This window comes from Bidens hawaiensis, unplaced genomic scaffold (assembly GCF_021521415.1).
Source record: "Bidens hawaiensis isolate Kalapana, Puna unplaced genomic scaffold, B.hawaiensis_p1.1 tig00005142_1, whole genome shotgun sequence".
Taxonomy (NCBI): Eukaryota; Viridiplantae; Streptophyta; class Magnoliopsida; order Asterales; family Asteraceae; genus Bidens; species Bidens hawaiensis.
In genome coordinates this window covers 1,331,295-1,345,877 of record NW_027491327.1, presented here as the reverse complement: position 1 = coordinate 1,345,877, position 14,583 = coordinate 1,331,295, and the positions used below count along the sequence as shown (strand labels likewise).

Here is a 14,583-nt window from a genome sequence, read left to right as displayed (position 1 = left end):
AGGTAGGTTTCCAAGCAGGTACAGCCAGCTGTATAATATTCCTTTTCCACCAACTGTGGGCTACGTACGTGCTATGCTGGTGGTTGGTGGGTAGGCAGCGGCTGATAGTGACATGGCCGGCTGTGTACTATTCCTTTTCCACCAACTACAGGCTATATACGTGCCACGATGAGGGTTGGTGGGTAGGCAGCGGCTGATAGTGACATTTTGTACTAGAACGTGCTCCTCCTCGTACTGTTGTCGGTGAGCTGTCACCCTGTGATTGGTTCATGGGCTGCTTTGGTCAGATCTTGTCTATTTTGTCCATACCTTGGCAGGTATAGTACAAAAGATCTTCCAGAAGCGTACGGACTGGCTCATTTGGGCGGGAGTATTCCCGCCTTGCTCATTCCTTCTTCAGGTGACATTACTGAATTATTAAGAGTTAGTGCCTTGTGCGTGTAGCCTTACTATTAGTGCGGGTAGCCTTCCCTCATGGCTTGTATCCGCAGCTGCGGGAACAGGCGGGGTACTTTACCACTGGGAGGCTTTTCCTGCGGAAACAGCTGGCGTACTACGCGTAAGGTCTTCATCTCTCTGAGCATGGTGGGTCATGCGGAACCAGTTGGTCTTTGCGCAGACGTACCTTTTCAAGGTGTGTCTTGCGGGTCCAACTGGACTTTGCTGGTACCTACCTCTTCACAGTCGAATCTTGATGGATAATACTTTTACTTTATAGTTGATAGTATATACTATATACTCCATCTACAGACATCAATTTTGACTTTTGGGTCAAACAGAACAAATTCCAAATTCAAGCAAAATAATCACAAATCAGAGAGCAGAAAGCCCTAATCTTTGAAACCCACATCTGAATTATCAAAACAAGCTCAATTAACACAAAAAAGAGTGAAGTGAAACAATTACCAGATAATCTCTTATTACCCAGCTAACGATCTGAAGAACAAGAACCCTTGTGTCTGATTCAAGTTTAAATAATAATAATAATAAGAATAATATGGAGAAGATGATGCGAAGATTCAAAGATGGTTCATGGGAGAAGACTGAAGACCAATGCGTTTTTGTTTGGATTTTATTGCGTCAGAGTATAATATAACACGCTTATTTACTCTTACATTGAATACCAACTACTTATTTAATGAAATATTAATTTAACGAAGTTTGGTACACTTGTACATGAAATCCATTGTTTTTATTGTTTTATAAATTGTTTTTTTATGTTATATAATGGGACACCTTAACAGTAGTATCTTAAAAAAAATTAAAAAAAATCTAATTTATACAACTTCATTGGAATGTTCAGGAAGGTTATACTCGGTTACAAGTATGAAACGATTTATTTTTAATAAATTTGTACATGGTAACATGGGTGACATGTGATAAGCACCGTTAACTCGATCGACTGAGGAGTTATAAGTGCTTAGTTTAGACGGGGTATTTGGAGATTATTTGTTGAGTAATCGGTATCTAAACACGATTTTTACAATCATGTATGGTTTGGTTAGGTTGGATCACATATAAATTCGGAATTTTTTTCATATGTTTAAATATGTAGATAAATAGTAAGGTTCGGTATTAGTTTAGTATAAAGTAAGGGCTGATAAAATTTTGATAATTGTTATAAGTTTAAAAAAACTGGAGAAGATGAATGGAAAAACAACTTAGTATGTGAATGACTCTAGGTAGATCGAACCTATTAAGAAATGGATTGAAGTGATAGGGGACTGCTTTGTAGAAGCTACAACGCAATTTGCATATAATGTTTTATCTTAGCCGGATGTGTTGCAGATAAGCTCAAAAGCTGTTTCCCTCCCTGTCAGGTCGGGATGACCTCGGGATGAAATCGATACCAATCCCAAAAAATTGAAATATTTACTAAAAAGTTTGGTTCGATATCGGTATTTCATGCAAATTTTGGTACTGCTTTCAATCCTACGGGAGACGCCAACCATCTCTCCTAATGTCGTTAAAAAGTAAACTAAATTAGTAAGTTGTGCGTGTATCAAAATGAGAGATGACTTGCTTGGGGTGGGGGTGGGGGTGTTTCTCCAACACCTTTTCGACAACTCATCGCAAATTGAAGGTGCCTATTGAGCATTCATCACCAGCGGTGGTGTTACGGTTTACCAGCCATCTGTCTCTCTATCCTCTCCACCCACAAACACATTCGTCTCTCTCTCTCCTCATCTTTCCTCTCGGCTACTATAACCAACTTAACATGGTTTCAGCGCTACCTGCTTGGCTGGTGGCGGTGTACTCGCTTACCAAAGGCTACCCGCCAAGGGGTACCCGAGAATGCCTCTTCCATCCTTATTATCAAAATTATTTACAAACCTCACCTTGTCGCCCTACGTACACAATATTAACTTTGAATTGAATTTTAATTTTGCCTGAGAAAATATAAACTATGTTACTTTATTTGAATTGAATTTATTATGTCTGAAATTAGTTAATAATGGGATGTATAAATAATTAATTAAGTTAATAAGAATACATAATTACAATTCTCATTTATGGATCAAAACATATTGAAATAAGAATATGATCACACGGCTAAATTAGAAAAAAAGTTAGTTTGGTAACAACGTACAAAAATACAAGAAGTTTAGTTCTTTTATTTTTCTAATCCTAGTTGGCTTCGATAATATAACTAATAAGAAACATTTCCAAATTAAGTTGTATCCCATGATAACTTATTTTATTTTGCATGCTGCTGCTGCTGCTATTATTATTATTATTATTATTATTATTATTATTATTATTATTATTATTATGTATGTGGCCAACTAATATTCGTATAAATGACAGTTCATTTTATCATCTAACAGTTTAAGATATATAAAATTAGAATACACCTCTTTTTAACAATTTAGAAAAATTAAAACGTCTTTTAATGTTGCAATAAAGATTTCATAACTAAACTTAGGGGGTCTGTATGTATAACAGTGCAAAGAAAAATGACTATTGTGATTTTAAGTCGTCTTGGCGGTGGTGATGTGTCATTTTTCATTCCTAACAGCACATTAGAAGATCCACAATATGAAGCCCCAAACACACTTAGACGGGGAAGTTAGTTTACGCGTTTTGTGTTATACAATGACAATATATACACAAACATGATATTTACATGTTTGTTTGTAGATTGGAAGAGACAAAGAAAGTCGGTAGAGAGAGAGGTATCATCGTGGGCCAACATGTTGGGTCTAAACCCATTGGTCCGGACCCAAATGAGAGCATCATCCACATTAAACAAATACCGAAAGTGAAACATTGATCTCATCAATAAGCATCAAGTCATAAACATATACAAACCCACAACTACGTTCATGATTTTACTCTTACCCTCTTTTCTTCTTTTCTTTTTTTTCCTTTCATAATATCAAATATGATTGTAGATAGCATGGTCAACCACCATAACCAATAAGGGTGGTGGTCTATTAATAAATATAAAACCTTTAAACGTCTTATGTTAAAAAGAGTTTGGAAGACTTAACAAAACTTAAAAAGAAATTAGTCATTAAAAAAACCACCATGGATAACTTGCACACTGAAATTTCCTTTATTATTTATCCGAGTTCTATTTAATAATATTAAAAACACGTTGTTATGTATATAGCACAAATAAAAGTCATGTGACATGTGGAAGGTGAGTGGAGTGGAAATATTAGGTAACAATGATGTTTTTCTTGGGCAACACGCATTCCTTTACTTCCTTTTCGACATCATTCTCCTCTTGTTATTTTCAACTTAAATCTATGGCTATGGTACCAACACAACACCAAATGGATTTTAACATATATTTATATAGCCTCATGATTATTTATGGGTCATACTAGGGATACCAAACACACAAACACCCCCCCCCCTACCCCTATGGAGAGTATAGGACCTCACTCGTATAGCCGGGGTGTGCAACGGGTACGACCCGGACCAGAACCGGTTCAAACCCGGAACCATTTAAAAGGGATTTTCAAACCCGGAATCGGACCATTACCATATAGGTCGGCTAGGTTTTAAACGGTTTCTGGAACAGGTTTTAAGCGGGTTACCCACGAACCATGTTTACATACCTTTATGCCCATTCTTAACTTCCAGCACAACTAAAAAAACGTGATTTCCTACACAAATATGCGATGTTATGCTTTAGTAAACAAGTGTTTTAATATCACGCTGAATATAAGAACCTACAACATTTGCATATAGAAAATATTAAAAACCTCAAGCATGTGATGTCATATGAAACGTTAGATATTGAACCTGAATATATAATATTATGCCACATAACACAATGTTAGTCAACATAAACTTTAGGCAGAAAAGTAAGGCGAGAAGAACTAATGTATTGCTTCTATCTATTAGGATATAACCGGAGAAGGATTGCTTCGCGGGTTCCATCATTGTTCTGCCGAGGATGACCCGGACCGAACCGTTTCCCGTTTAGATGGAATTTTCAAACCTGGATCCCGGACCGTATATGGAATACGGGACGCGTTCACGGGTGTGACCAGTGAAATGCTCACCCCTACGTATAGCCCTACGCTGGGCGTATACGGTTTTTTTAGCAACCCCCCCTCGGTGTCTCTAGAAAATCCGTTATTTATCCTTTTAAAGGTTGTGTGTGGAAAAACTAGGTTGTCACACCACATCACTATCACAAGATAACTAGTCATCTCGATTATGAGTCAACTAGTTACAACCCGATTAAAACAATTATTAAATTATTTAAAAGAGAAGAAAAAACAAAACAAACAAAAAAATAATCTGTGATTGGTTGTTCGTGGGGTGGACACCCACCAACAATTTGGATGGTGCCGTCATGTAGATGGCGCTAGACCTCCATAGCACCAACTTTGTTTAAGGGAGTGTCTTCACAATGTCATTTTATCATACAACATGGATGACGCCTCCATAACATACAGGTTAAAAGATCAGTGACTTAAATAAATATCATATGATTGGTAATTAATTTCCCATTTAGAGTGAATGAGTGATAAAACTATCAAAATTAACATGAATGACAAAAGTAATTTTTAAGAAAATATTAAAATATGAGGGTCTAATTGTATTGAGTCGCAAGAAGTATATTTAAAATTGTTCTCAAGAATGTTCCCATCGAGGCTCTCAAGTTTGACAAGACGGGGACTGAATGATGTATTAGATACAAAAACTAAAATATGTCACATTAAATATAAAATATTCTCTATTCAGTAATTTAACTGTTATATAGTAAATAAACTGTTACATAGTAAATAACAAATATGAGTATAAACAATCGTACCTTTGTTTTGTTTTATTTGTGATTTATAGATTAATTAACCCACTCAACTTGGATAACTCTCTTTCTAACTATCATATCTTCATACACAATGTATTAAATTCTTATGCGGTTCTCATAATTATATACTTTAAGTTAGTTTCGTATTAGATACATCCGTATATACTTGTATAGCCAAACTTTATAAAAATCTTAAGAGTTACATAAGTATCTAATGTTACAATTATATTTAAATATGACGCATTACTACTCTTATCTATTTAAACAATTATATTAATCTTTAAAAATTGTGAAATTTATAGTCTCACAAATGTCAAATATTATATTTATTTATTTTACATTTTGATTGTGGGTGTACCCGAATAGTTGGCGTAGAAGACAATTTGCCAGTTGGTGTACTAAGGTGGCTGGACTTTGTTGATCATTTGGAAAAAAAAAAATTAAGACATAGTTTTGATAGAAGAAATCGTTGGGTTGTTATTTTAAGGTTTGTTCATTCCTGTACTATTTTTCTCGATATTGTTTGTGTATATTAAAATCATTCGTCACTTCTAAAAAAAATTATTAATGAGGCCTCACTTTTTCTACACCATGGGGCTACCATATAATGAATATTTTAGCATCACTCTATGTATATAGGAGTATAGCGGGACCATAATCAATGAATTAGTCGTTTACTGGTTCATTTTTCAAACAAGACAATCGTAGTGACCGCATCAAGAGGCATTTATTGAAACTTCATTTTCAAACAAGACCAACTCCTAGTGATCATCAAAAGTCATTTTACACCGTTCATCCGATGCCAAGTTATCGTCCCTATTTTGTGATATCAAATTTATGGCTTAATTAGCAAGAAAATTTGTATTTATACAAGCCTCATTGTCCGATAAGGAGAATCACACTTGTATACTAATAAAAATTTACATTTGATTTCACTCCTTGACACGGATGAGATCATGAGCGAAATGAGAAAACATGCATTATCGATTTGTGAGCAGAATCGGATGGAAGTCAAGTGTAAATCTATGACAATTACGCGAGTAAGTTTGTTTTTAGCAACAAAGCAAAAGTTAAGAACATTATAGTTAAATTGTCGGTACGAATTATTATCACCCAACAAGTCATACTCTAGATTATCAAAAATTCAATGACTAATTAATATTTTAATGCCGACTAACTATTCTCATTTTCATTGCTGAAATTAAATTATTAATGAAGCTTATAAATTGGATGTGGCTCAATGGTAGAGCACTCACTTTACTAGTGAGAGGTATGAGGTTCAAACTTCACTATCACCAATTTATATGGGAGATGTGAGGGATGACCCTGGCTTCCCAAGGTTCGAGTCCTGATCTCACCCGGTTTTACCAGCTCCTTGCTGTCATGCCGTTTGGCGGGCGTGAGGGTCGGGTTTTATCCAGGGAATCCCTCAATAGGTGGACCGCTAGGGGCTCCGTCCGTCCGGACTCGTGGCCGGCTCGGGCTACCTTTAGCCATTGGGGGCCACGTACGAAGTACCCAGCATTACTTAGTTGGTCGTTCCAAAAAAAAAAATATTAGTGAAGCAATAAGTACTTTTGTTATTTCACACGTATACACATTTCCTCAAGACAGTTCCTTGGTATATATTTGAATTTTAAAAGTTTACACATTATAAGTCATCAACTTTCAAAACAAAATAAAAAATTGAAAGTAAAACCACTGAAAACTCGCAATTTCAATGGTCAACAAAATTAAAAAAACAGTCTTGACAAAGTTACATTAACAAAGAAACCAAGATTTGTGTGTATATATTAAGTATATGAATATATTTTGGATCACTAGTCATCTTCCAGTGGTTTCTCCTCTTCCGGTGGTGGTTCGGGTTGGCTATCATCCTCGGGTTCACCTCCACCTCCACCACCACCTCCATCGCCGTCATGACCATCCTCTTGTGGTGGTGGCAGCTCAAGCGCAACGTCTTCCGGCTTGGCATTGCTCTTTCGGTTGGCGGCCTCAAGGACATGCGAGTAGTTTCCTTTCTCCATGAAGAGTTGAGCAAAATGGTGTTTGCAGTAAAGAATACCATTAAGGGCAGCATATGATGAGTGTGTAAGAGGGCAGCCTCCATGAGCACATTTGAAGCATTGTTTGTGGTATGGTTCTCCTTCCATAGTCACCTACAAATGTTCATTAACAATGCGCGTTTTAACATGTGTAGTTCATATTATAAATGTTACTCTGTTAGTCTGTTTGATAGCCTCTTAATTTAGTTCACCAATTCGAAATCAGTCAGATTTACAAACATATTGAATGATGCCTTTGAATCGGTCAACTCTGTTAATGACCTAGGTGATTGGTTCAAATAGCCCCTTACTCCCTTAGCCTAATAAGTTATTGAGCTCTGTAGGGGTATGGTACTAAACCCGGTTTTACGACCCTAAATTTATTATGTTTGGCTTATTTTATTATGTGGACTAATACAATGTTATTGGGCTGAGGGGGTTTTGTGGAGGTAACCCTAACTGGGCTAGGCCCATTAGGGTACCATGATGGTGGCCATGAGGCTCTCTATATAAGGAGGTCTCCACCTCCTTATTAGGGGGTCATGCTCAATAAGAGCCACCACAATATTTTTGTGTCTGTAAACAAGAGATCCTTGAGATTTCTTAGCAGTCACCTCCACACCCTCAAAAGTCATTGCAGATATCGAGCAGAACCGGAGAAGAAGATCAAGGCGCAGCTCGTTCATCTCGACATCCGTGGAAACATCGTCTTGGATCAGGTCAGATTTCATCTCATGTTTCGACATTGGCGCCATCCGTGGGACGGCAACGAACTACCCTTCGATCTTCATCTCGGTTCTCAGATCTCTCCCAAGAAAAACCCAGATCTGAAAGTTTACAGAAAGAGGCTCCAAGACTTGTTCTATTAAAGCTCAAAAAGATCCATAGATCAAAAAGAGGTTTTCAGATCTGTGCAAAAATGAAGCTGAAAAGGATTTGTAGATCCAGAAAAGAAAACTACCTGATTCGGATTATCAAGCCTCCGGATCTGTGATGGTTTTAAATTCTCTTCGCTCCCAGCTTCAGATCTATCTAGATCTGATTTACAGATCTAGATCTGGGTTACAGACCTGGATTTTAGGTTTAAAATTAGAGTCTAGATTACGGAGACTCTGGCCGCCATGCACGCGCGCCCGTGAATTTTCACTCCGCGGAAACCACCATGTGGGTTTTGCGCAAAAGACTCGCCGCCATGCATGCCCACGCAACTCTCCGCCATGCATGCGCGCCCGCGAGTCACCTCTCCGCCGCCGCGCATGAGCACTGCCAAGGATCAAGCTTCGCCACCATGCATGCACGCCCGCGAGTCACGACTCCGCCGCAATGCGTGTGCAAAGCCTGATTTTGATTTTTTGCATACATGTTTCACACTTCCTTTTATTAATTTGAGCAATATGACAACATTATATTGACATCAAACTAAAAATAAAACGAAGTAAAACATACATGCGTGAGCTTCAAGCTTAGACGCGTTGACGAGTTTTAACTCTAAAACGGCAGGGCCTTAGCCCAATAATATGAGCCTTAGCTCAAATTACTCACAGCATCCATCCCACATATTGCGCAGTTGGACCATAACATACCTAAGCACAACTAAGGCAAAGCACATGCCAAAACATAGTAGAGGTTTCAGGTCAGGGCCGCGCATGGGATTATTGAAGGGGGTATGCACCCGCCTTAACATCGAGCGGGGCGGGTCAACCCACAAAATATAGTCGAGGCTTTAAGCCAAGACCTATGCGCGTGGCGCATATCGCATATGCCCACGCATCACGTATGCTCACGCATATGCTCACATGTATGCTCACGCATCACGCATGCTCACGCGTATCGCATATGCCCACGCATCACGTATGCTCACGCATCACGCATGCTCACGCATATCGAATATGCCCACGCATCACGTATGCTCGCGCATATGCTCACACATATGCTCACGCATCACGTGTGCTCACGCATATGCTCACGCATCGCATGTGCTCACGCATATCACATCTGCGCAGGAAACATCTGCGCGTGGCGCATATCACACGCCAAACTAAAAGGTTGGGAATCCCCAAACCCATAGGCCACGCGCCAAACTTAAAGGTTGGGAATCCCAAAACCATAGGCCACGCGCCAAACTTAAAGGTTGGGAATCCCCAAACACATAGGCCACGCGCCAAACTTAAAGGTTGGGAATCCCCAAACCCATAGGCCACGCGCCAAACTTAAAGGTTGGGAATCCTCATAAACCCATAGGCCACGCGCCAAACTTAAAGGTTGGGAATCCTCATAAACCCATAGGCCACGCGCCAAACTAAAAGGTTGGGAATCCTCATAAACCCATAGGCCACGCGCCAAATTTAAAGGTCGGGAGCCTAATAATATCCCAAACGGCCACGCGCCAACATAGGTTGGGCACGCCTCATAATTTGCCCGAGGATGGGAACCTTGTCATACATCCACTTCAGGTTGATGTGTTTTCGCAGGTTCAGCTACGAGCCGCACAAACGCCTATGACATTATTATTATTATCCGGCCGTTTGTGCCTCCATTATTATTTTGAAGACAAGCCGGGATAGTCATCCTGGGCAGAAGAGGCCCTTGTGGGCCAGTCATTATCATCATATCATAGCTCGTAAGTCGCCTCGCGCGCAAGCTTTATTATTCTTACAGCTCGTAAGTCGCCTCGCGCGCAAGCTTTATTATTCTTATAGCTCGTAAGTCGCCTCGCGCGCCAGCTTTATTATTTCTACAGCTCGTAAGTCGCCTCGCGCGCCAGCTTTATTATTCTTACAGCTCGTAAGTCGCCTCGCGCGCCAGCTTTATTATTTCTACAGCTCGTAAGTCGCCTCGCGCGCCAGCTTTATTATTCTTATAGCTCGTAAGTCGCCTCGCGCGCCAGCTTTATTATTTCTACAGCTCGTAAGTCGCCTCGCGCGCCAGCTTTATTATTCTTACAGCTCGTAAGTCGCCTCGCGCGCCAGCTTTATTATTCTTACAGCTCGTAAGTCGCCTCGCGCGCCAGCTTTATTATTTCTACAGCTCGTAAGTCGCCTCGCGCGCCAGCTTTATTATTTCTACAGCTCGTAAGTCGCCTCGCGCGCCAGCTTTATTATTCTTATAGCTCGTAAGTCGCCTCGCGCGCAAGCTTTATTATTCTTATAGCTCGTAAGTTGCCTCGCGCGCCAGCTTTATTATTTTTACAGCTTGTAAGCCGCAACTCGCGCATGCTTCATTATTTTTATAGCTCGTAAGTCGCCTCGCGCGCAAGCTTTATTATTTTTACAGCTTGTAAGCCGCAACTCGCGCATGCTTCATTATTTTATAGCTCGTAAGTCGCCTCGCGCGCAAGCTTCATTATTCTTATAGCTTGTAAACTACCTCGAGCGCAAACTATTAAGCATCATTATCGAGATGCGCGCTCTACCTTTTATCAGGCCTTGCGCCACTATTGTTATGATGCGTGCTATATCTTATTCATGCCAGTGCACCGTCATTATCACAAAGATCACAACATGTCACCATCATGGAGAAAACCTCCCAAAACTCAAATACAATAAAGACAAGGCCGAAGAAAAGGGAAAAAACCGCTTCATGTCCTAACACACCTCATAAAGTCCAGCGCTCCACCTAAACGCTTGCACGCCTAGGAGCAACACTGGACTTGGGGGGCTTGTAGGGGTATGGTACTAAACCCGGTTTTACGACCCTAAATTTATTATGTTTGGCTTATTTTATTATATGGACTAATACAATGTTATTGGGCTGAGGGGGTTTTGTGGAGGTAACCCTAACTGGGCTAGGCCCATTAGGGTACCATGATGATGGCCATGAGGCTCTCTATATAAGGAGGTCTCCACCTCCTTATTAGGGGGTCATGCTCAATAAGAGCCACCACAATATTTTTGTGTCTGTAAACAATAGATCCTTGAGATTTCTTAGCAGTCACCTCCACACCCCCAAAAGTCATTGCAGATATCGAGCAGAACCGGAGAAGAAGATCAAGGCACAGCTCGTTCATCTCGACATCCGTGGAAACATCGTCTTGGATCAGGTCAGATTTCATCTCATGTTTCGACAAGCTCCTTATTGGGCTTTCACTTAGCCAATTTAACTTCATTAGTCTAGATGTCTTTTTTCCTTTATTTACATTATTTCTTATTTATTCCTTCTCTAATAATAAACCCTATTAATATACATGGTATTAGAGGTTTATTCAATCCATGCTTCTTAATCTGACTATGAAAGAGTTTGTAGTAAGCACCAGTTTCGCGGATTAAACTCCGCAGCATGCTCATATCACAAATGTTAACTTGTAGGTATGCCTTTAGTCACACGAGGTCAGGGGTCTCTTGACCCCCTCAACCGACAAATTTTTTTCATCAACAGATATATTAAACATATCGCTTTCTTATCATATGATGTCTAAATTGTTGCTTGTACCGATGCGTAGAAGTGTAATAGTAATCATACGGTACTAACCTTTTCCAGGGGGTAGACAGTTTTGTTACACTGTCTACATTTGTCTTGGGTACCCGAGAACATAGAAGAAAGTTTGTTTGGAGCTGATCTCGACTGCTGCGTAAATTTAACGTCTAAATATTCACTTTAAACATAATCATATATAGAACTTAATGGATATAACTTCTCATCAAAATATAACAGAATTGTGTGATTAACATACCCCGCTTTCTCGTTCTGGTTTCCCTGCAAAAATTGCATACAAAAGGGAAAATCAAACATACTAATTATACGAGTAAACCTAAAGCGAATAACAAAGTTTTCAAACATGCATATATACGTTACGCATGCATGCATTGTGTATAATATTAGTTATAGATGTTACCTGTTTGGAAATTCTTGCTGAAATTCCCGGATTCTTTAAAGAGTTGTTCAAAGTGAGGCTTGCAATAAAGAACACCATCCATGGATGAGTAGCTGCTCATCTGCAATAGATTCTTATACATCAAAAACTTGACTTTTTATGGTCAAAGGAGCTGTTTTTATAACATAAAATTTCCATGTAAAATTTTGTTTAACCTCCATAATTTCGATAAGGCGCATAATATATATGAAAATACAAAATCTAGAAATTTTTTGACACCATAATCCAATATCAACCCATGTAATATATGGACCTAAAAACAGTAACTTTGAATTTTGATGATAAACATTAATAAACAAGGAAATGAGGCGATGGGAAATTAACAAACCGCGAGAGTGCCTTTGCAATGGGTGCATCTAAAGCAGGCTTTATGATAAGTAATCCCATCAACAGACAATAAATCAACAAAATAAACCGTCTTATCGCAAGCTTTGCATTTATCCAAAGTTCCTGTGAAAGACATTGTTTTTATTTTTATGCAAACATATGAATCTTAACTAAAGGAAAAGAACCCAACAAAACTGGGTTGGGAAATAATAAATTAAATGAGGATCAAAGGGAAAAGAATGTGTTGAAAATTGATTCCGTTCTAAATTTTTTAATTTTGTTGGCAATGGTTTGTTGACCAGATTTAGAATGAATTAATGAAATGCTAACACATGACTGGTGATCCTAATATGATGGAAAACAAAGGTTGCTTTTTTTTTTGACTTGTTCCCAAATAAAACAAGAATCACATACATCACAATACACACAACGACCAAGAGTCAACTGATACATTTGTTTCAAAATTATTCTTTAGAAATTAGAAAAAATAGAATCATAAACTAGATTGGATAACCCTAAGAGGTTTTTTTTATTTTTATTTTTTTATAGATATATACAAATAGATGCATGTTCGTATTCGTTCATTTAACTTTAATTGAATAAACGAATGAATATGAACACTTAAATGAACACATTTTCTTATTTATGTCGGTTAGTAAATGAAATTGTTTGGTTTTGTGTTAATGAGTGTAAATAAAGGATTATAAACGCACTAAAAATGAACGGACATTCATTCATTTATCAAATAAATAAGCTAAACCTTTTGTTCATGTATATTTGTTTGTTTGTTAAATAACTAGTTTAGATCCCGTGTTACACACGAACGAAAAATATATAAAACTTCATATATATATATATATATATAGGGGAGGGATTTTTTTGAGAACCATGTTGAGTTTTAAGAACTTAAGAACTCAATTCTAGGCCACATATTTAATTAAATGGAATGAAATATGTGGTTGAGATTAAATCTGGCAAAAAAAATGAAAGTATGAGAGAGAATAAAGATGTAAGTATTTACACATTTTCTTGTATCAAAAGTCGTAATATTAAATTCCCTAACTTCGGCTTCAAACTCAGACACCACCATCACAGCCGGCCACTTCAATACAACCATAGACTTCAATTCTTTCTTTTAATTCCTCTCTCTCTCTCTCTCTCTCTCTCTCTCCAAACGTTACGTTACAGGGCTTCATCCTCAATCAATTCTGTGTAATATGTAATATAAATTTCTTTTAATTGTGTCCCCGCCACTATAAAAGTAGCAACAAGAAATTCTTCATCGTCAGGCTCTGAAGGTCCTGGTGTTGGCGGCAGAATCCCTTCAACGCTTCTCCAGCAAGCCTGCAATCTCCGGAGTATTAACATCATCGGCCGATACAGCATTGTCCGTTATTAAACTTGTTGTATCGTCCGGCGAATTAACTTGTTGTAGCGTCCTTTAAACCCATCCTCATCGTCTCTTTCTCAAAACCACCACAAATCCTCCAAATTGTTAGGTTTTCGATTCCAAGATTAATCTAGGGTTCATCGTTAGCAAATTCAGGTATTCAATTCCTAGATTCAATTTTGTTTGATTATAATTGTAAATATAGGTTAATGGAAAATTTTTACCGGTTCATCATTTTTTTTTTCAAATAATAGTAATCTGGATATTGTTGATATTCAATTGAGTTTGCCTTGTTAGTGTTGCTATTGTTGAAATTATTACCAGTTCATAAAAATTCCTTCCCAATTCCTTAAATTATAATCTGTCTATCCAACAATACATGCTATGATGCTTCTTTTTCTTCCTTTCTTTACATTAAACTTGTATTTGTTTCATTATTGATTAGGTTAATTGAATAACCCTGTCACTTACCTTCATAGTCAAAGGTGTAATGTGGTACGTAACAGCAATAACCTTTCTGGTTATTGTTAACAGAAAGGTGTAATCAGTATTTAGCATATGAAGTCAAAAGGGGTGTAGATTCATTTTGTTGTACGGGGTAATATTGGAACCACTTAGCCACAATGCAGATCAATTAAATGATTAATTCAGCTTCGAGTCAAAGGTATGTATTTGT

The 14,583-nt window shown here is 38.2% G+C and overlaps 1 protein-coding gene across 1 annotated transcript; it reads right to left on the bottom strand.

The window, feature by feature from the left end:
• Positions 1 to 7,095: 7,095 nt before the first annotated feature.
• On the bottom strand, positions 7,096 to 12,653 carry LOC143628975 (LIM domain-containing protein PLIM2b-like). Its single transcript, XM_077098396.1, has 5 exons — positions 12,519 to 12,653; positions 12,152 to 12,251; positions 11,990 to 12,012; positions 11,788 to 11,880; positions 7,096 to 7,434 (listed from the first exon to the last, which is right to left on the bottom strand). The coding sequence occupies exons 1-5, from the start codon at positions 12,651 to 12,653 to the stop codon at positions 7,096 to 7,098; spliced, it is 690 nt and encodes a 229-aa protein (XP_076954511.1).
• Positions 12,654 to 14,583: the final 1,930 nt, after the last annotated feature.